At 46.0% G+C, this 23,579-nt stretch overlaps 1 protein-coding gene across 4 annotated transcripts in view; it reads left to right on the forward strand.

Moving 5' to 3' along the window:
* The window catches only part of MGA (MAX dimerization protein MGA), a 782,199-nt gene that overhangs the window by 512,717 nt on the left and 245,903 nt on the right, over positions 1-23,579 (forward strand). For all 4 annotated transcript variants that reach the window (XM_069208766.1, XM_069208765.1, XM_069208763.1 and 1 more), the window contains exon 14: positions 19,513-19,783. In XM_069208766.1, the coding sequence (XP_069064867.1) occupies positions 19,513-19,783 (271 nt within the window). The remainder of the gene's footprint in view (positions 1-19,512; positions 19,784-23,579) is intronic.

Raw genomic sequence — 23,579 nt, forward strand, 5'->3', positions numbered from 1 at the left:
GGGAACACCACAAATAGACTTATTTGCAACAAAAGAGAACGCAAAATGCCAAAACTTCGCGTCCAGATACCCACACAAGCAATCCCAAGGCAATGCCCTATGGATGAACTGGTCAGGAATATTTGCTTACGCTTTTCCTCCTCTCCCTCTCCTTCCTTACCTAGTAAACAAATTGAGTCAAAACAAACTCAAACTCATTTTAATAGCACCAACTTGGGCAAGACAACCCTGGTACACAACACTGCTAGATCTGTCTGTAGTACCACACATCAAACTGCCCAACAAACCAGATCTGTTAACGCAACACAACCAACAGATCAGACACCCGGACCCAGCATCGCTGAATCTAGCAATCTGGCTCCTGAAATCCTAGAATTCGGACACTTACAACTTAGCCAAGAGTGTATGGAAGTCATAAAGCAGGCCAGAAAGCCGTCCACTAGACACTGCTACGCAAGTAAGTGGAAAAGATTTGTTTGGTACTGCCATCATAATCAGATACAACCGCTAGATGCAACTCCAAAACATATAGTAAATTACTTGCTCCATTTACAAAAAGCAAAGCTAGCCTTCTCTTCTATTAAAATACACCTTGCAGCAATATCTGCATACCTGCAAACTACATATTCAACTTCCTTGTATAGGATACCAGTTATCAAAGCATTTATAGAAGGGCTTAAAAGAATTATACCACCAAGAACACCACCTGTTCCTTCATGGAACCTAAACGTGGTTCTAACAAGACTCATGGGCCCACCTTTCGAACCCATGCACTCTTGCGGAATACAATTCCTAACCTGGAAAGTTGCCTTTCTCATCGCCATTACATCTCTAAGAAGAGTAAGTGAAATTCAAGCGTTCACAACACAAGAGCCTTTTATACAAATACATAAAAATAAGGTCGTCCTACGACCTAATCCAAAATTTTTACCAAAAGTTATTTCACCATTCCATCTAAATCAAACGGTAGAACTACCAGTATTTTTCCCACAGCCAGATTCTGTGGCTGAAAGAGCACTACATACATTAGATGTCAAAAGAGCATTAATGTACTACATTGACAGAACAAAGAACATCAGAAAAACTAAACAGCTATTTATTGCATTCCAAAAACCTCATGCAGGTAACCCAATATCAAAACAAGGTATAGCCAGATGGATAGTTAAATGCATCCAAATCTGCTACCTTAAAGCAAAAAGACAACTGCCCATTACTCCCAGGGCACATTCAACAAGGAAAAAAGGTGCTTCAATGGCCTTTTTAGGAAACATCCCAATGCAGGAAATATGTAAGGCAGCCACTTGGTCTACGCCTCACACATTCACCAAACACTACTGTATAGATGTGCTATCCGCACAACAAGCTACAGTAGGTCAAGCTGTATTAAGAACTCTATTTCAGACAACTTCTACTCCTACAGGCTAAACCACCGCTTAGGGGGAACTAACTGCTTACTAGTCTATGCATACCATGTGTATCTACAGCGACAGATGCCATCGAACTGAAAATGTCACTTACCCAGTGTACATCTGTTCGTGGCATCAGTCGCTGAGATTCACATGGACCCACCCACCTCCCCGGAAGCCTGTAGCAGTTCAGAAGTTACCTTCAATTTTGTACATTTGTATATATATTACTTAATCCTTTAATAGGTACATACTTACATTTTTCATTGCGCGGGCACTATTACTATAGTACAACTCCTACCTCACCCTCTGCGGGGAAAACAATCGAAGATGGAGTCGACACCCATGCGCAATGAGCACAGAAGGAGGAGTCACTCGGCCCCGTGACTCGAAAACACTTCTTCGAAGAAAAACAACTTGTAACACTCCGACCCAACACCAGATGGCGAGCTCATGCATACCATGTGAATCTCAGCGACTGATGCCACGAACAGATGTACACTGGGTAAGTGACATTTTCATTTAAGAGGCCAGCCGAAAAATCAACGACGTCGATGAGAGCACCGTTGACGCGATGTCTAACGGTGTCTGTACAGCTTTGTCGTTAACTGCTACAACTTCTACAGACTCTACGGCGTTGTCTTCCTCATCGACGATCGTTTCGACGTCCCGTTGACGGCATTCATAGTTGCCTCGCCCATTGCCTCTCCTTCATCGATGCTACAGCCGGTGAGACAGTCGACGTTGACTCTGCCGTCGTCGTTTTCCTCGCCGACAAGAGTTTCTCCAGTGATGTCTCTGTCAACGAGCCCATCGGTGCTCCCGTCAACGATGCCTTTGGCGATGCTGATACCATCGACGATGCCGTTGGTGATTCTGACGAGTGTGCCAGCTTCGTCCCCGTCAAAGATGCCATCCGTGTTGCCGTTGAAAATGCCCTCGACGATACCATCGACGAGGGTTAAAGTGCATAAGAAGTCTGCTTTCCTTTCACCGTTGGTGACATCTTCAAGTAGGGTTTCAGCCTTGGAACCTACGCATTTACTGGAACAAGAGGACTCGGATGATGAGGGACCTTTCGGGGTTGCGCATAGCCCATCAGAACTACACGTCAAGTGCCAGGATCTAGAGGAAGACACCCAGCATGATCCGCACTCTTGCTACCCGCAGGCACACCAGTATCCTTATCAGGAGCAGATGGTTTCTTTGCCAGGATCACTCATAGCTGATCTACAACTCATGCTGGATGACTTCAGAAGGTGAATTCCACCAGCTGGCTTGGAAGTTCAGGAGCCTTCTGTTGTGCTCTCTATGCCTTCTACTCCGGTCCATCCAGGAATCCAACCATCTCATGTACTGCCACAGACACCAATTTCCATCCCTACGCAGGGTTTGTCCTCTTCTGATGATGATGACAGAGAAGAGGGAGAATTACCGGATGCAATAACAGAATGGGATGACTATCAAATTCCTACTCCGTCCTCGCCCTCTCCGGTTCCTGTAGATTCCGCTCCTGGTGACATCGGCGGTTTCCACAACCTGCTCGAAAGAGCCGCTAAAAGGTTTGAGTTGCCCATGCCCACGAAGCAGATGGACTGCTTTTTGTATGATTTTAAGGAGCCATTTCAGAAGAGTGTTAAATCTGCCGATTGTGGACTATATCTGGAATGAAGGTATTAAAGTTATGAAGAACCCGGCCACAGTCACCCCGGTTCTACCTCACCTTGACAAAAAGTATAAGGCACCTGAAGACTCTCCGGCCTGCCTCACGGGCCATCCCAGACCCGACTCAGTTATTGCTCAGGCGGCACAACGCAGATCTAGGAACCCTTCAGCACCAATCTCTGCCCCACCGGACAAGGAGGGTAGGAAATTAGACAATATAGGAAAATGCTTTTCCTTAATAGCTTCGCTTATTATAAGGGCTTCTAACTCTCTGGCTATCATAGGCAGATACAATAGGCAGCTATGGGCTGACATTGGGCCCTATTTGGATCATCTGCCTGAAGACTCTAAATTATAAGCCAGGAAAGTCTTGCAGGAAGGGGAGCGGTCTTCTGCAGAAATCATAGACTGTGCTATGGACATCGCCACCACGGCTTTCCGTCAGATGGCAGGTTCTGCAGTTCAGAAGGCAGGGTGGGTTTCGAGCGACTTCATTTGGACCAGAGGTCCAAAACAAAATCCTTGACCTCCCTTTTGATGGTGAAGCCCTTTTCGTGAAGCACATTGATGATGCGCTTCAGTCAATCAAGACAGACCCTGACACGGCCAGGTGCCTTGGCACCCTGCAGTTTCAAAGACAGCCTTTCCGAGGAGCTAGAGGCCGAGGCTACTCATCGTATAGACCAGGCTTTCACCAGTATAGATACCCTTCTGTCTCTGTGACATCCCATTCCTTTTGTCCTCAGTTCCAACAGAGAATGCCTCAACAGGCAGCTTATTTGAGATCTTCCCAGAGAGGAAAGGCCGGAAGACAACCAAAAGACACAGGCCGTAGACAATGACTTGCTATCGTCTCCGACTACGAACCTTCCCTTGTGCTCAGGACTAGGGGTAAGGATTTCCCTATACTTCCACAATTGGCAGAAGATAACCTCAGACCAATGGGTCCTAAATCTCATCAAGTTTGGCCATACCCTGGAGTTCTTGCACTACCCTCCTATGAAGCCTTCCCTTCCTCGAAAGGTGAAGCACTTGCATCTGCTCAAGCAGGAGGTCGAGTCCATGCTTCTCAAGGGAGCTATAGAAAGGGTTCCACATCAGGAGAGAGGAAAGGGTTACTACTCCCGATTCTTCTTAGTCCGAAAGAAGCAGAAAAGTTGGCGTCCAATTCTAGACCTCAGGGATCTCAACACTTATCTCAAAAAACAATCATTCCGTATGATCACCCTATCAGACATTCTGTCCCTTCTAAATTCTGGGGATTTCATGGCCACCCTCGATTTGCAGGATGCATATTTCCATATCCCTATTCATCCCTACCACAGAAGTTATCTCAGATTTGCAGTAGCTGGAGACCATTTCCAGTTCAAAGTCTTGCCCTTTGGCCTGAAATCGGCCCACAGAATCTTCACCAAGTGCTTGTCTCCAGTGGCAGCTTTCCTCAGAAGACAGAACCATCAAGTCTTTCCGTACCTGGACGATTGGCTGGTCAAAGCCAGATCCAGATCTCAGGCGCAGAAGTCCACGAGAGCTTGTATCAAGCTGTTCACGAGCCTGGGCCTAACGGTCAATCGCGAAAAGTCAGCATGCCAGCCCTTAAAGAGAATAACTTTTCTAGGGGCAGTACTGGACACTTCCACCAACAATGCAGCCCCTACAGAGGACAGACGGAGGAAGCTCATCTCCCTCGCGAAGCGTTTACAAAAAAGAAAGTACGTTTCAGTTCGCCTCTTCAAGTCCCTGTTAGGGATGATGTTCTCCTGCATTCCTCTGGTGCCTTTCTGTCATCTAAGAATGAGACCCTTACAATAGCAGTTTGATCTTCAATGGACACAATCTATGGGGTCTTTCGACGATATCATCAGGATTACAAAGCCCATGATACCCTCTCTAGCTTGGTGGACTCAGGAGTCTCACTTAGCAAAGGGGCTTTCTTTTCTTCCTCAACAAGCACCTTGGGTGATAACTACAGACGCTTTTCTCGAGGGATGGGGTGCTTTCCTCCAGCACCTACAAGTCAGATCAAAATGGAAGCCACATCAGAATGTCTTTCACATCAATTACCTCGAATTGAAGGCTGTTCGACTAGCGCTTTGCGTTTTTCTCCCGAAAATAAGAGGTTCCTCAGTTCTCATCCGGACGGACAACACAACGACAATGCGTTATATCAACAAGCAGGGAGGAACCAGGTCTCTGCGCTTATCGAGAGAATCTCATCGCATTTGGGAATGGTCTATCAGCCACAAAGTAAACCTTCGAGCGGAACATGTCCCAGGCGTACAGAACATCATTGCGGATTCCCTGAGCAGATCACGGTCGTCCAGCCATGAATGGGAATTGGACCAAGGAGTCTTGAATCAAGTCTTCGCCGAATGGGGAAAACCGAGTCTGGCTCTCTTCGCCACCCCGCAGAATGCGAAATGCCATTTCTTCGCAAGTTGGGATCCACATCGGGGCTCTTGGGGGAATGCGTTTTCCATGGCATGGTCAGGAATTTATGCCTACGCTTTTCCTCCCATTCCCCTGATTCCAAGAGTTCTGGCAAAGATAAAGATCGAACACTGCAAGCTTCTTCTGATTGCTCCAACATGGCCTCGTCAGTTTTGGTATACGGAGCTCCTTCACCTCTCGCAGAGCCGCAGCATCCCTCTACCAGTTATGCCCTCCCTGCTTATGATGAACGAGGGCCAAGTTCTCCACCCGGATCTGGCTTCACTTCACTTTACAGCCTGGCTCCTGAACACCATGAGTTTGTACATCTAGATACACCTTCGGATTGCAGAGCCAATCTTGCCAGAGCTGTAGCTGAGAGTACCAACAAATGTTATCGTCTAAAGTGGAAGAGATTTTGCTCTTGGTGTGCTCAGGTTCAAGTGCATCCCTTTTCTTCATCACCGCAGCAGATACTACCTCATCTTCTGCTCCTGGCCAGATCGGGTTTGACGATTTCTTCGATTAAGGTCCACCTGGCAGCGATTTCCCGTTATAGGCGTACGGAGAACGTGCCTCCTCTGTGGTCAGCAAGAGTCATAAAACTGTTTCTTAAGGGTCTATTCAGGTCCTTCCCTCCGGTACGGCCTCCACCTCCTTCATGTCATCTTAATTTGGTCTTATCTCAATTAATGAAACCACCGTTTGAGCCAATCCACAAGGCGGACCTGAAGTTCCTATCCTGGAAAGTCTCTCTTCTTCTCCCTCTTACCTCAGCTAGAAGAGCAAGCGAAGTACAGGCATTCACTATCCAGGATCCTTTCTTACAATTCAAAACGGATAGAGTAATTCTGCGAACAAATCCAAAATTCATATCTAAGGTCCCGTCCGATTTTCATATAAACCAACTGGTGATACTGAAAACATACTTTCCTACTCCATAAACGCCAGCAGAGCAGGCTCTACATTCTCTGGATGTTTTACCTGGACAGAACTAAACAGTTTAGGCAGTCTGATCAACTTTTCGTGGCTTTCAGTGCTCCACGTAAGGGGCGAGCTTTATCTAAGCAAGGAGTTGCGAGGTGGATAGCCTCTGCTATTAACTATCGTCATACAGCAGCAGGTAAACTTTTGCAGAATCCAGCGCGTGCACATTCTCCACGACAAATGTCTGCATCCATGGCACTTTTTGCAGGAGTGCCCATTCAGGACATCTGCAGGGTAGCCACGTGGAACTCTGTGCATACTTTCGCAAGGCATTACTGTTTGGCGGAAACTCAGCAAGGTGAAATGGCGGTGGGACAAGCGGTGTTGCAACATCTTTTCCAGTAACGGTGAGCTGTTGTAAGTTCTTTATTCCTTTTTTTTTCCCCGCCAGCCCAGTTTAATTTGCGCACATTGCATAGGTTTGTTTCTTCCTTTACGGCTCTCATATTCGTTCTTTTACCTGTTTAAGGTAACGTTCTATTATCTTATTTATTTTTTACCTAATATGCCATTCCTTCCTACGTAATCTTTTCTTTAAAGATTTTGCTGATATATGTATGTTCCAAGGTGTATAGATATAGTGCATATGCATACACATATATATATGTTAGATGGCATGTGTAGCTGCAGATACAAATGCTATGCACAGGTCCTGCCATCTAGTGTTGGGCTCGGAGTGTTACAAGTTGTTTTTTATCGCAGAATTGTTTTGGAGTCACGGGATCGAGTGACTCCTCTTCGGCTCCATTGCGCATGGGCATCGACTCCATCTTAGATTGTTTTCTTTCCGCCAATGGGTTCGGATGTTTTTCTTTTCGCTCCAGTAGTTCGAGTCGGAAAAGACCTACAAACTCTCTAATTCGTCGGTATTGTTTCGATCGCGTATCATCCATCATCGACACTTCGGTACCGGCGGATCCAACTTCTTTAGGCACCCTTCGGGGCACCCGCGCCCAACTCGAGCCTGGTCGAGCCGACCAAAGCCTCGTCAAAGCCTCATGGACCAGACCCTGTTTTGCTTCTGCCCTCTGTGCCACGCCAAGTTCCCATATACAGACCAACATCTCGTCTGTAACCTTTGTCTATCTCCAGACCATCGAGAGGATACTTGTGAGGCCTGCAGATCCTTCTGCTCGAAGAAGACTCTACGAGACAGAAGGTTGGAAATGGCATCGAGAAGCACCGAACGTCTCGACGTGGAGGAAGAGGAGATTATGCACACCGCAGTCTCCGTTCGGGGGTCCGACTCCGAGCACCGGTCACGGCAGTACAGCACGTGAGTACGCCTGCCCCTGTCCAATCCAAGCTCAAACACAAGGCCAGGGAACGCCACTGCCGGAAGGCCATGGCTCCACCCGCAAAAAGACTTCCGGTGACCAAGCAACAACTTCGGCACCGAAAAAGGCCATGCCACCGAAGCCTTCGGACTCGAGCTGAAGCACAGGCTCTGAAATAGGCAAACACCGACCCATTGAGTCGAAGCCTCGAAAATCCCTGGCGGAGCCAAGGCCAACTACCACTCCGGGCCTTTCGATCCCGAGAAAACCGGCTTCGAAGCCGAAAAGACCCATATACACAGAGGAGCATGGACTTCAGAAACAACTTAAAGAAAGCCATAGATTTTTAGAGGAACTCACGCAAATGGAGGAATTTGACTAAAGGCAGGCCAAAATTCATATTTATAAAGACACTGGCAAGATCGTAACTGCACCTCCTCTTAAAACAAAGAGGAAGCTAGCCTTTCAAGGACAATTGGACACTGATCAGCCACCAGCTAAAGTGCCAAAACCCAAATAAAAAACTCTGCCTCCTCAATTCTCACCTCATCAGTCTCCTCCTCATTCTCCTCACCTGACTGTTTCTCCACCTACTACCCCTACTGCACAATCTCCAGTACACTCTGCAGCTTCACACCAAGATAATGTCGACCCATGGGATCTCTACGATGATCCCATTTCTGATAACAGTCCAGGCTGCTATCCTTCTAAACCATCGGCACCAGAAGATAGCCCTTCATACACTCAGGTTCTAGCTAGGGCAACGTCATACCACAACGTAGCCATGCACACAGAACCTCTTAAGGATGATTTTCTCTTTAATACGTTATCTTCCACTCATACTACCTACCAGTCCCTTCCCATGCTTCCAGGCATGTTAAAACATGCACATCAAATTTTTCAAGAACCAGTTAAGGCCAGAGTCATCACTCCTAGATTAGAAAAGAAATATAAGCCGCCTCCTTCTGATCCGGCATTCATTACCCAGCAGCTACCTCCCGATTCCGTAGTTGTCAGTGCGGCAAGGAAAAGGGCTAACTCCCAGTCGTCTGGTGATGCACCGCCACCAGACAAAGAAAGCAGAACATTCGATGCTGCTGGTAAAAGAGTGGCATCGCAAGCAGCTAATCAGTGGAGAATAGCCAACTCCCAAGCACTACTGGCTAGGTACGATAGGGCTCACTGGGACAAGATGAAAGATATCATCCAACATCTCCCAAAAGATCAACAAAAAAGAGCTCAGCAAATAGTCGAGGAAGGGCAGGCTATTACAAATAACCAAATTAGGTCAGCTCTAGACTCAGCAGACACAGCAGCAAGGACAATCAATACTGCTGTCACCATTCGGAGATACGCATGGCTTCGGTCGTCAGGTTTTAAACCAGAAATCCAGCAGGCTGTCCGTAGCATGCCATTTAATGAGAAACAGCTTTTTGGCACTCAGGTTGAAAAAAATGAAAAGGGACTCTGACACTGCTAAAGCCATGGGTGCTCTTTATTCTACACAGCACAGAGGTTCATTTCAAAAGCCTCAATACAGGGGTGGTTTTAGAGCCCAATCATCTGAGGCATCCTCCTTACAATCAAAACTGTCTTACCAGCCTCAGTACCAACGAGGTGGGTTTAGAAGAACTTAGACGGGCCAATTCCCCAGAGGTAGGGGAAAATATCAGCCAACAAAGCAAACCTCACACACAAAACAGTGACTTGCTCCACATCTTCCCTCACCACAATTCGCCTGTGGGAGGAAGACTGCAAAGGTTCCACAAACACTGGTTACCCATTACAACAGACAACTGGTTATTATCCATTATCCACAACGGTTATTGCGTAGAATTCGCACAAATTCCTCCAGATATACCTCCAAAACCACACAAACTCTCCTCCCAACACATTTCCAGGTTGCAAACAGAAGTACAGTCACTGTTACTCAAACAAGCCATAGAGCTTGTACCACAACATCAAATAGTAACAGGGGTTTACTCCCTGTACTTCCTTATTCCCAAACAAGATGGAACATTGAGACCAATACTAGATCTCAGAACCCTCAATCTTTACATACTATCAGAACACTTTCACATGGTAACACTACAGGATGTAGTCCCACTGTTACAACACCCAAGATTTTATGGCAACATTAGACCTCAAAGATGCGTATTTTCACATACCATCCATCCAGCGCACAGAAAATATCTCAGGTTTGTAATACGATGAAAACATTACCAGTTCAAAGTGTTACCCTTCGGGATAACAACAGCTCCCAGAGTATTTACAAGATGCCTTGCCGTAGTGGCAGCCTACCTAAGAAGGCAACATATCCATGTCTTCTCATATCTCGACAACTAGCTAATAAAATCCAACAGCCAGACAGTGTCAAAACCATACACATTATGCAATACAAACACTATACACTCTAGGGTTCTCAATAAACTACCAGAAATCGCACTTACAACCAGGGCAAATTCAGCAGTATTTAGGAGCCACACTAAATACGCAAACAGCACGTGCAAGAACAAGTCCACAAAGGATACAATCATTCCACAATATATTAGCACAAATTCAGTCAAACCAACAGTACACAGTCAAGTGTGTCATGAAACTGTTGGGCATGATGGCATCATGCATCACCATTGTCCCAAATGCAAGACTTAACATGTGGCCCTTACAACAGTGCCTTGCAAAAACAATGGTCACAGGCACATGGTCAACTTCAAGATCTAGTGTTGTTAGACCGCCAAACACACATATGGTGGAATTCCACAAATTTAAATAAAGGGCGGCCATTTCAAGACCCTGTGCCTCAAGCCACACTTAAAACAGATGCATCAATGAATGGATGGGGAGCACACCTCAACAATCACAACATTCATGGACAATGGGACAACAATCAAAACAACTTCACATAAATCACCTAGAATTGCTAGCCGTATTCCTAGCACTCAAAGCCTTTCAACCTCTTCTCGTTCACAAACACATTCTCATCAAGACAGACAACATGACTACAATGTGTTACCTAAACAAGAAAGGAGGGACCCACTCATCGCAACTGTCCCTTCTAGCACAAAAGATTTGGCACTGGGCAATACACTACAACATTCACCCTGTAGCACAATACATTCCAGGTATACACAATCAATTAGCAGATGTTCTCAGCCGAGATCATCAACAAACACAAGAGGGGGAAATTCATCCCCAAGTACTTCAAACATACTTTCATCACTGGGGAACACCAGACATAGACCTATTTGCCACCAGCGAAAACGCAAAATGCCAAAACTTCGCATCCACATTCCCACACCCTCTATCCAAGGGCAATGCTCTATGGATCAACTGGTCAGGGATATTTGCTTACGCATTCCACCCCCTCCCGCTCATTCCATTACTAGTCAACAAACTGCATCAAAACAGACTAAAACTCATAGCACCAACGTGGGCACGTCAACCATGGTACACAACATTATTAGACCTGTCAGTAGTACCACACATAAAACTGCCAACAGACCAGATCTGTTATCACAAAACAAACAGCTGATCAGGCATCCAAATCCAGCGATACTCAATCTAGCGATTTGGGTCCTGAAGTCTTAGAGTTTGGATATCTACATCTTCCAACCAAACGTGTGGAAGTAATTAAACAAGCGAGAAAACACACTACCAGGCAGTGCTATGTAAACAAGTGGAAAAGGTTTGTGTTTTACTGTCAATCCAAACCAATTGCCCCTCTTTCCGCATCGCTACAAGACATTGTACGGTACTTACTTCATCTGCAAAAGGCAAATTTGGCTTTTTCATCCATCAAAACACATCTCACTGCTATTTCAGCGTATTTGCAAAATATACAACACACTTTATCTATTTAGAGTCCCTGTTATCAAAGCCTTCATGGAAGGGCTAAAACGTATCATACCACCAAGAACACCCCCAGTGCCTTCATGGAATCTAAATATTGTACTCACACGACTCATGGGTCCACCATTTGAACCCATGCATTCGTGTCAGATTCAATACCTAACGTGGAAAGTAGCATTCCTCGTTACAATCACTTCATTAAGAAGAGTTAGTGAAATACAAGCTTTCACTATTGAGCAACCCTTCATACAAGTACCCAAACATAAAGTTGTACTTCGTACAAACCTAAAATTCCTACCTAAGGTGATTTCACCATTTCATATCAATCAAACAGTGGAACTTCCAGTCTTCTTCCCACAGCCAGACTCAGTAGTAGAAAGAGCACTGCACACATTAGACATTGGAAGAGCTGTAGTGTATTACATTGACAGAACTAAATCATTTAGTAAAACTAACCAGTTATTTGTGGCGTTCCAAAAACCACATACTGGAAATCCAATCTCAAAGCAAGGACTAGCTAGATGTATAGTAAAATGCATCCAAATGTGTTACCTAAAGGCAAAAAAGGCAGCTATTAGTAACACCAAAAGCACATTCCACCAGACAAAAAGGAGCAACAATGGCCTTTTTAGGAAATATACCAATGACAGAAATCTGTAAAGCAGCCACTTGGTCAACACCCCATACATTTACCAAGCATTACTGTGTAGATGTGTTAGCAACACAACAAGCAACAGTAGGACAGGCTGTACTAAGAACACTATTTCAAACAACTTCAACTCCTACAGGCTGACCTCCGCTTATGGGAGGAAAACTGCTTTGTAGTCTGTGCATAGCATGTGTATCTGCAGCTACACATGCCATCGAACAGAATGTCACTTACCCAGTGTACATCTGTTTGTGGCATGTTCCGCTGCAGATTCACATGCGCCCACAGGCCTCCCCGGGAGCCTGTAGCCGTTAAAGTTAAAACAAGCATTTGTACATATGTATATATATTTTTATTCCATTAGCATGGACATCTCTTTTCTTTATCACTTCTACCTTACCCTCTGCGGGAAAACAATCTAAGATGGAGTTGATGCCCAAGCGCAATAGAGCTGAAGAGGAGGATTCACTCGATCCTGTGACTCAAAAACACTTCTTCGAAGAAAAACAACTTGTAACACTCCGAGCCCAACACTAGATGGCAGGACCTATGCATACCATGTGAATCTGCAGCGGAACATGCCACGAACAGGTGTACACTGGGTAAGTGACATTATTATCCATATATGTGTATGCATGTATCAATAAGTATACATATGGATTAATGTTAGACAATGTGCTTCATTACTGCTTGCTATTCTGATTCAAGCATGTGAATCTATGAAAGTTCCAATACTGGAGTAAGAATAAGTTACTTACTTGTAACTGTAGGTTCGATGGCATATGTTGCTGCAGATACACATGTTGAGCACAGTCCGCTGCCTGGTGTTGGGCTCGGAGTATTACAAGTTGTTTTTCTTCGAAGAAGTCTTTTTTTGGTCACGGGACCGAAGGACTCCTCCCTCTTCGGCTCCATTGCGCATGGGCGTCGACTCCATCTTAGATTGTTTTTTTCCGCTGTCGGGTTCGGACGTGTTCCTTTTCGCTCCGTGTTTCGGTTCGGAAAGTTAGTCAGAATCTCGGAAGAAAGCGTCGGTATTGTTCCGTTCGGTATCGGGATAGTTAGGTACATCGACACCGATCATCGGAAGACTTTGGGGTAGCTTCGATCCCCCATCGGGGCCTGGTCGGCCCGACCGCGTGTGACGCCGAAGCCGATGGAACGGACCCCGTTCCGTTTCTGCCCAAAATGTCACAGTAAGTATCCTTATACAGATCAGCACTTGGTCTGTAACTTGTGCTTGTCCCCCGAGCACAAGGAGGATACCTGTGAGGCCTGTCGAGCCTTCCGGTCCAGAAAAACACTCCGGGACCGAAGAGCCAGACGTCTACAAATGGCGTCCACGCCGACAAAACAACGTTTCGACGACGAAGAGGAAACATTCTCGGTTCCGGACTCAGAATCCGGAGACTCCGACGTCGAAGAACAACAAACAGTGAGTAAGACGTCGAAAATAAAGACCATCGAAAAAACAGAAGCCCAGGGGACGCCACTGCCAACAGGCCATGGCTCGACCCATAAAACCGGCGACCCGTCGAAGGCGCCGAAAAAGGGCACGCCCATAGCGAAGACACCCGACTCCGGTCGAGGGACCGCCATGGAGCAACCTCGGAGCCGAGATAGCGGCTCCGAGAAGCAAAAACAAGATGCCGGCACCGAAAAACATTGGCACCGAGACACACTGCCGAAAGCCACAAAAATTCAGTCGGTACCGAAGCCGAAAAAAGATTCTCTCTCGGCGCCGAAAAGTTCCACACCTCCTTCCTACACAGAGGAACAAGGAATAAGTGGCCAGATGCACAGATTTGGACAAGAGCTCCAAAGTGTAGAATCAGACTACACACAAAAGAGACTGTACATCCAACAAGACACAGGGAAGATATCAACCCTTCCCCCAATAATGAGAAAAAGAAGGATCGGATTTCTCAAGGATGACACACAACCACAAGCCAAAGTGGTTAAAAAAGTCACGCCTCCGCCCTCTCCACCACAACAGGCATCGCCGGCACAAACTCCGCCACAAATGCACTCACCAGCGCAAACTACAATAAGTCAAAATAATCAGGATCAAGACGCTTGGGACTTATACGACACCCCAGTGCCGGACAATGATCCCGATTCATACCCCACAAAGCCGTCACCGCCAGAGGACAGTACCTCATACTCGCAACTGGTGGCTAGGGCAGCAGAATTCCACAATGTCCAACTGCATTCCGATCCTATAGAGGATGATTTTTTATTTAACACCCTCTCGGCTACACATAGCCAATATCAATGTCTCCCAATGCTACCAGGGATGTTACGGCACGCAAAACAAATTTTTGAAGAGCCCGTAAAATCAAGAGCCATCACCCCAAGGGTGGATAAGAAATATAAACCACCACCCACAGACCCAGTGTTTATTACTTCGCAGTTACCACCTGACTCCGTAGTAGTAGGGGCAGCTCGCAAAAGAGCAAATTCCCATACATCTGGCGACGCCCCACCTCCGGACAAAGAAAGCCGAAAATTTGATGCGGCAGGAAAGAGTCGCATCACAGGCAGCCAACCAATGGCGCATCGCAAATTCTCAAGCGCTGCTAGCCCGATATGACCGCGCACACTGGGATGAGATGCAACTTCTCATAGACCATCTTCCCCAGGAATACCAAAAAAGGGCGCAGCAAATAGTTGAAGAGGGACAAACGATCTCGAACAATCAAATCCGCTCTTCAATGGACGCAGCCGATACTGCAGCAAGAACAGTCAACACTGCTGTCACCATAAGGAGACACGCATGGCTCCGCACTTCAGGGTTCAAACCTGAAATCCAGCAGGCTGTCCTTAATATGCCCTTCAACGAAAAACAACTTTTTGGCCTTGAAGTGGACACAGCCATTGAAAAACTTAAAAAGGACACAGACACAGCCAAAGCCATGGGCGCACTCTACTCCCCGCAGAGCAGAGGCTCTTTTAGAAAAACTCCATTTAGAGGGGGGTTTCGTGGCCAACCCACAGACACCACCAGCCAACAAACAAGAACCACACCCTATCAGGGTTCATTCCAAAGGGGAGGTTTCAGGGGATATAGAGGGGGTCAATTCCCAAGGAGTAGGGGAAAATTCCAAACTCCAAAAACACCTCCACCTAAACAGTGACTTTCAAGTCACACAACCCCTTCACTCAACACCAGTGGGGGGAAGACTAAGCCAATTCTACCAATCTTGGCAGCAGATTACAACAGACAATTGGGTACTAGCAATAATCCAACATGGCTATTGCATAGAATTCCACAAATTCCCACCAAACATCCCTCCAAAAACACGCAAAATGTCACTACAACATTTAGAACTTTTAGGACTAGAAGTTCAAGCACTACTGCAAAAGGATGCAATAGAATTAGTACCAGTACAACAAAAAAAAACACAGGAGTTTACTCCCTGTACTTTCTAATTCCAAAAAAAGACAAAACATTAAGACCAATATTAGATCTCAGGACACTAAATACCTACATCATATCGGACCACTTTCACATGGTCACACTACAAGACATCATTCCACTGCTCAAACAGCAAGATTACATGACCACATTAGACCTAAAAGATGCGTACTTTCAAATACCGATACATCCTTCTCACAGAAAGTACCTAAGGTTCGTATTCAAAGGAATACATTACCAATTCAAGGTGTTGCCATTCGGAATAACAACTGCACCAAGAGTATTCACAAAATGTCTAGCAGTAGTAGCAGCACATATCAGGAGACAACAAATACATGTGTTTCCTTACCTAGACGATTGGCTAATCAAGACCAACACAGTAAGAAAGTGCACAAACAACACCACATATGTCATACAAACCCTTCACAAACTGGGTTTCTCCATCAACTATACAAAGTCACACCTCGAACCGTGTCAGACACAACAATATCTAGGGGCAACCATCAACACATCAAAAGGAATTGCCACTCCAAGTCCACAAAGAGTTCAAGCATTCCACAAGGTAATAAGTGCTATGTTTCCAAACCAAAAGATACAAGCAAAATTTGTGCTAAAACTTCTAGGCATGATGTCATCATGCATAGCCATTGTCCCAAACGCAAGACTACACATGCGACCCTTACAACAGTGCCTAGCATCACAATGGTCACAAGCACAGGGTCAACTTCTAGATCTGGTGTTGGTAGACCGCCAAACATACCTCTCGCTTCTATGGTGGAACAGCAACAATTTAAACAAAGGGCGGACATTTGAGGACCCAGTGCCTCAATACGTTATAACAACAGATGCTTCCATGACAGGGTGGGGAGCACACCTCAATCACCACAGCATTCAAGGACAATGGGACGTACACCAAACAAAATTTCATATAAATTACCTAGAACTGTTAGCAGTATTTCTAGCGTTAAAAGCCTTTCAACCCATAATAACACACAAATACATTCTTGTCAAAACAGACAACATGACAACAATGTATTATTTAAACAAACAAGGAGGAACACACTCAACACAATTGTGTCTCCTAACACAAAAAATATGGCAGTGGCCGATTCACAACCACATTCGCCTAATAGCACAATTTATTCCAGGGATCCAAAACCAACTAGCAGACAACCTTTCGCGAGATCACCAACAAGTCCACGAATGGGAAATTCACCCCCAAGTTCTGAACAATTACTTTCAAATTTGGGGAACACCCCAGATAGATTTGTTCGCAACAAAAGAAAACGCAAAATGCCAAAACTTCGCATCCAGGTACCCACACCGCGAATCACAAGGCAATGCTCTATGGATGAGTTGGTCAGGGATATTTGCATACGCTTTTCCCCCTCTCCCTCTCCTTCCATATCTAGTAAACAAATTGAGTCAAAACCAACTCAAACTCATACTGATAGCACCCACATGGGCAAGACAACCTGGTATACAACTCTACTAGACCTTTCACTAGTACCGCATGTCAAACTACCCAACAGACCAGATCTGTTAACACAACACAAACAACAGATCAGGCATCCAAACCCAGCATCATTGAATCTAGCAATTTGGCTCCTGAAATCCTAGAATTCGGACACTTAGACCTCACACAAGAATGTATGGAGGTCATAAAACAAGCTAGAAAAGCTTCCACTAGACACTGCTATGCATCTAAGTGGAAAAGATTTGTTTGCTACTGCCATACCAATCAAATCCAACCATTGCATGCCTCTACAAAGGACATAGTGGGATACTTACTACATTTGCAAAAAGCAACCCTCGCTTTTTCATCTATAAAAATACACCTCGCAGCAATATCTGCTTACCTACAAACTACTCATTCATCGTCTCTATTTAGAATACCAGTTATTAAAGCATTCATGGAAGGGCTAAAAAGAATTATACCACCAAGAACACCACCAGTTCCTTCATGGAACCTTAACATCGTCTTAACAAGACTCATGGGTCCACCTTTTGAACCCATGCATTCCTGTGAAATGCAATATTTAACGTGGAAAGTCGCATTTCTCATTGCAATCACATCCCTCAGAAGAGTCAGTGAAATACAGGCATTTACCATACAAGAACCATTTATTCAAATACACAAAAATAAAATAGTTCTAAGAACAAATCCAAAATTTCTACCAAAAGTAATCTCACCATTCCATTTAAATCAAACAGTAGAATTACCAGTGTTCTTCCCACAGCCAGATTCCGTGGCTGAAAGGGCACTACATACATTAGACATCAAAAGAGCACTAATGTACTACATTGACAGAACAAAGTTAATCAGGAAAACAAAACAACTGTTCATAGCTTTTCAAAAACCACACATAGGAAATCCAATCTCTAAACAAGGCATTGCTAGATGGATAGTCAGATGTATTCAAACATGCTATCTTAAAGCCAAGAGAGAATTGCCTATTACACCAAAGGCACACTCAACCAGAAAGAAAGGTGCTACAATGGCCTTTCTAGGAAACATTCCTATGAGCGAAATATGTAAGGCTGCAACCTGGTCTACGCCTCATACATTTACTAAACACTACTGTGTAGATGTACTAAATGCACAACAAGCTACAGTGGGCCAAGCTGTACTAAGAACATTATTCCAAACTACTTCAACTCCTACAGGCTAAACCACCGCTTTTAGGGGAGGTAACTGCTTTATAGGCTATGCTCAACATGTGTATCTGCAGCAACATATGCCATCGAACTGAAAATGTCACTTACCCAGTGTACATCTGTTCGTGGCATTAGTCGCTGCAGATTCACATGTGCCCTCCCGCCTCCCCGGGAAGCCTGTAGCCGTTTAGAAGTAAATCTTAAATCTTAAACATTTGTACATTTGTAAATAATTATTATAAACTTTTTATGTACATACGTATTCACTCCATTGCATGGGCACTATTTATAGCAAACAACTCCAGCCTCACCCTCTGCGGGGAAAACAATCTAAGATGGAGTCGACGCCCATGCGCAATGGAGCCGAAGAGGGAGGAGTCCTTCGGTCCTGTGACCAAAAAAGACTTCTTCGAAGAAAAACAACTTGTAATACTCCGAGCCCAACACCAGGCAGCGGACTGTGCTCAACATGTGAATCTGCAGCGACTAATGCCACGAGCAGATGTACACTGGGTAAGTGACATTTTCATTCTCCAGTATTGGAATCTTTCATAGATTCACATGCGATCCTCCCCTGGGTAGCTCACCTTTTCCTGTCTTCTTCATATACTCTTACACTCGTTCTTGAGAAAATCTGAGGGAAGGGAGCTCCTCTCAGGAGGGTTCTAGAGGGAGGGGAAGCCTGATTGGCTGGGCCTTGCCTCTGTCTCTTTTTGCTCTTAATGATAAGGATTGGCTACTAAAGGGAAAGCCTTATGCCTTTTTTCATTGCAGTAGCCTGTCTGTATAGCTGTTTTGATGTACCGGGGGTTCCCATCTCGACAACGGGGAAGGATTCAAGCATGTGAATCTATGAAAGATTCCAATACTGGAGAACTACAGTTACAGGTAGGTAACTTATTTGCTTCTCCTGCGGCGCCACTTGTTTTGGAAAACACTGCTTTAGAATCAGATTTCTATGATTTTAATGATATGCATACGTTATCAGATTCTCAGTGTAAAAACCTGTGCAATAGCATCAGTTGTGGTAACGTTTTTAATAATTATAGGTTGTTCAAAGTTTTTTTTTTCTATAATGAGGCAAATATGATTGAACGTCATTAAATATGACCATTCTTGTAATTTAATGTAGTTTTTCATCTTGTTTATTGAGACCCATTCTTATTTTTGCAGGTTAATGGAAAAAGCTACCCACAGGCTAAACTATTGTTGGGACAGATGGGAGCCTTGCATCCAGCCAACAGACTGGCTGCCTATATTACAGGCAGACTGCGCCCTACTGTTTTGGACCTGTCCACTCTCAGCACTGTAATTTCTAAAGTGTCATCAAGCTCAAAAACTTCCACACCTTTGACAACAGTAACCACACCAACCACCAAACCAACAGTGACCTTCACTTCTTCCTCCAACACTGAAAGTAATCCTCCAACTCTCACCTTTACAGGTTTGAAACATACTTAAGCATTTCTTAAACAACTAAGTGTACTGACAGAATTTTGACATAAAATACGTTATGCATATTTTTCCACTCATTGCACCAGAGTTGTGTCTTTGTGTCATGTATTTTAACATTAGTAGGTGCCTCAAGTTCATTCTTGTTGACATGAACGCATACTTTGTTTTCAATGCTTTGTTGTGGCTTGTCTGCACAGGTGTATTAGTTGGTTTTGTTGACACAACCATTTAGCATCAACAATTGTGAAATGCAAGATGTAAGTAAATGCCTCCTTGGCATGGTTACCCCCTGACTTTTTGCCTTTGCTGATGCCAAGTAATGATTTGAAAGTGTGCTGGGACCCTGCTAACCAGGCCCCAGCACCAGTGTTCTTTCCCTAAACTGTACCTTTGTCTCCACAATTGGCACAACCCTGGCACCCAGGTAAGTCCCTTGTAACTGGTACCCCTGGTACCAAGGGCCCTGATGCCAGGGAAGGTCTCTAAGGGCTGCAGCATGTCTTATGCCACCCTGGGGACCCCTCACTCAGCACATACACACTGCTTGCCAGCTTGTGTGTGCTGGTGGGGAGAAAATGACTAAAATCGACATGACACTCCCCTCAGAGTGCCATGCCAACCTCACACTGCCTGTGGCATAGGTAAGTCACCCCTCTAGCAGGCCTTACAGCCTTAAGGCAGGGTGCACTATACCACAGGTGAGGGCATATGTGCATGAGCACTATGCCCCTACAGTGTCTAAGCAAATCCTTAGACATTGTACATGCAAGGTAGCCATAAGAGTATATGGTCTGGGAGTCTGTCAAACACGAACTCCACAGCACCATAATGGCTCCACTGAAAAGTGGGAAGTTTGGTATCAAACTTCTCAGCACAATAAATACACACTGATGCCAGTGTGCACTTTATTGTAAAAATACACCCAGAGGGCATCTTAGAGATGCCCCCTGAAAACATACCCGACTTCCAGTGTGGGCTGACTAGTTTCTGCCAGCCTGCCACACACCAGACATGTTGCTGGCCACATGGGGAGAGTGCCTTTGTCACTCTGTGGCCAGGAACAAAGCCTGTAGTGGGTGGAGTACATAATGAGAAAAACAAGGAGTCACCCCCCAGTCAGGACAGCCCTTAAGGTGACCTGAGCTGAGGTGACTCTTACTTTTAGAAATCCTCCATCTTGTTGAAGGAGGATTTCCCCAATAGGATTAGGGATGTGCCCCCCGCCCCACAAGGAGGAGGCACAAAGAGGGTGTAGCCACTTGCTACTGCCCTCCCAGACCTAAACACCCCCCTAAATTCAGTATTTAGGGGCTCCCAGAACCGAGGAAGATAGATTCCTGCAACCTCAAGAAGAAGAAGGACTGCTGACCTGAAGCCCTGCAGTGAAGACGGAGACGACAACTGATTTCGCCCCAGCCCCACCGGCTTGTCTCCCTACTTCGAAGAAAACTGCAACAGCGACGCATCCAACAGGGTCCAGCGACCTCTGAAGCCTCAGAGGACTACCCTGCATCTAAAGGACCAAGAAACTCCAGAGAACAGCAACCCTGTTCAAGAAACTGCAAGTCTTTGCAACAAAGAAGCAACTTTTAAAGACCACACGTTTCCCGCCGGGAGGATGAGACTTTCCACTCTGCACCTGACGCCCCCAGGATCTGAAGGAACCGAACTCCAGTGCAGGAGCGACCCCCAGGCGACCCCTCTGCCTAGCCCAGGTGGTGGCTACCCCGAGGAGCCCCCGTGCCTGCCTGCATCGTTGAAGAGACCCGCGGGTATCCCCATTGATTCCTATCAGAAACCTGACGCCTGTTTGCACTCTGCACCTAGCCGCTGAGGGTGTACTTTCTGTGCCTGCTTGTGTCCCCCCCCGGTGACCTACAAAACCCCCCCTGGTCTGCCCTCCGAAGACGCGGGTACCTACCTGCTGACAGACTGGAACTGGGGCACCCCTATTTCCATTGAAGCCTATGTGTTTTGGGCACCACTTTGACCTCTGCACCTGACCAGCCCTGAGCTGCTGGTGTGGTAACTTTGGGGTTTCCTTGAACCCCCAGTGGTTGGCTACCCTGGACCCAACTTTGAACCCTGTAAGTGTTTTACTTACCTGTGAATTTAACATTTACTTACCTCCCCCAGGAACTGTTGATTTTTGCACTGTGTCCACTTTTAAATAACTTATTGCCATTTTTGTCAGAACTGTACATGCTATTGTGATGATTCAAAGTTTCTAGAATACCTGAGTAAAATACCTTTCATTTGAAGTATTACTTGTAAATCTTCAACCTGTGGTTCTTAAAATAAAATAAGAAAATATATGTTCGATGGCATCTGTCGCTGTAGATACACATGTTCTGCATAGCTCGCCATCTGGTGTTGGGTCGGAGTGTTACAAGTTGTTTTTCTTCGAAGAAGTCTTTCGAGTCACGGGACCGAGTGACTCCTCCTTCTGTCTCCATTGCGCATGGGCGTCGACTCCATCTTCGATTGTTTTCTTTCCGCCATCGGGTTCGGACGTGTTCCTGTCGCTCCGAGTTTCGGAACGGAAAGTTAGTAAATATCGGAAGATTTTCGTCGGTATTGTTGCGTTCGGGATCGGCGTAGTTAGATTCAACACCGCATCGAAGATCGACGCGCTCCGGTGCCCTTCGGGGTAGTTTTCGATCCCCCGTCGGGGCCTGGTCGGCCCGACCGCGTGTTGAACAACGCCGATGGAACGGACCCCGTTCCGTTTTTGTCCCAAATGCCACAACAAATACCTGTATACAGACCAACATTTGGTCTGTAACCTGTGCCTGTCACCTGAGCACAGTGAGGAGACTTGCGAGGCCTGTCGCGCGTTCCGGTCCCGAAAGACACTCCGTGACTGTCGAGCCAGGAGACTTCAGATGGCGTCCACGCCGACAGCGCACTGAGAGTTCGAGGAACAAGAGGAAGAAGAAACCTTTTCGATCCACGAATCGGACTCCGAGGAATTCGACGATCAAAGAACCGTGAGTAAGACGTCGAAAACAACACATAAGAAAAGTGACAAGGCCCAAGGGACGCCACTGCCACCAGGCCATGGCTCCACCCATAAATTCGGTGACCGACCATCGGCACCGAAAAAGGCCCAAACAGTGCCGAGATCGTCCGACTCCGGTCGAGACACCGGCACGCAGCCTTCCCGGGGTCGAGAAAGTGCTGGAGAAAAGCAACGACACCGAGATAGCGGTGTAGAAACGGCTCAACGCCGAGACAGCGGCACCGACGAAGATCGACGCCGAGAGGTTTCGACTCCAAAAAAGAAAAAAGCCACCTCGGAGCCGAAAAAACATACAGACAGGGTTTTGGTGCCGAAACAACCCGTAACCGACCCAGGTCCAGGCTCTTATACAGAGGAGCAATCACTGTCCTCTCAGATGCGAAAGCATAGGTTTGAGGAAGAGCTGCAATCCACCGAAGTGGACCATACGCAAAAACGTATTTTCATACAGCAGGGAACAGGAAAAATAAGCACCCTTCCCCCTATTAGGAGAAAAAGGAGACTGGAGTTTCAAACAGACCAGGCGCCACAAACAAAAATGGTGAAAAAGGTGACTCCGCCACCCTCTCCTCCACCTGTAATTAACGTCTCACCAGCACAAACTCCGTCACATTCCCCGGCTCACACCACCATGAGCCAAGGTGACCAGGATCAAGACGCTTGGGACTTATGACGCCCCAGTGTCGGACAACAGTCCGGAGGCATATCCAACAAAGCCCTCACCACCAGAAGACAGCACAGCATATTCTCAAGTGGTGGCTAG

Source organism: Pleurodeles waltl, chromosome 9, assembly GCF_031143425.1.
Source record: "Pleurodeles waltl isolate 20211129_DDA chromosome 9, aPleWal1.hap1.20221129, whole genome shotgun sequence".
In the NCBI taxonomy this organism is placed as follows: domain Eukaryota; kingdom Metazoa; phylum Chordata; class Amphibia; order Caudata; family Salamandridae; genus Pleurodeles; species Pleurodeles waltl.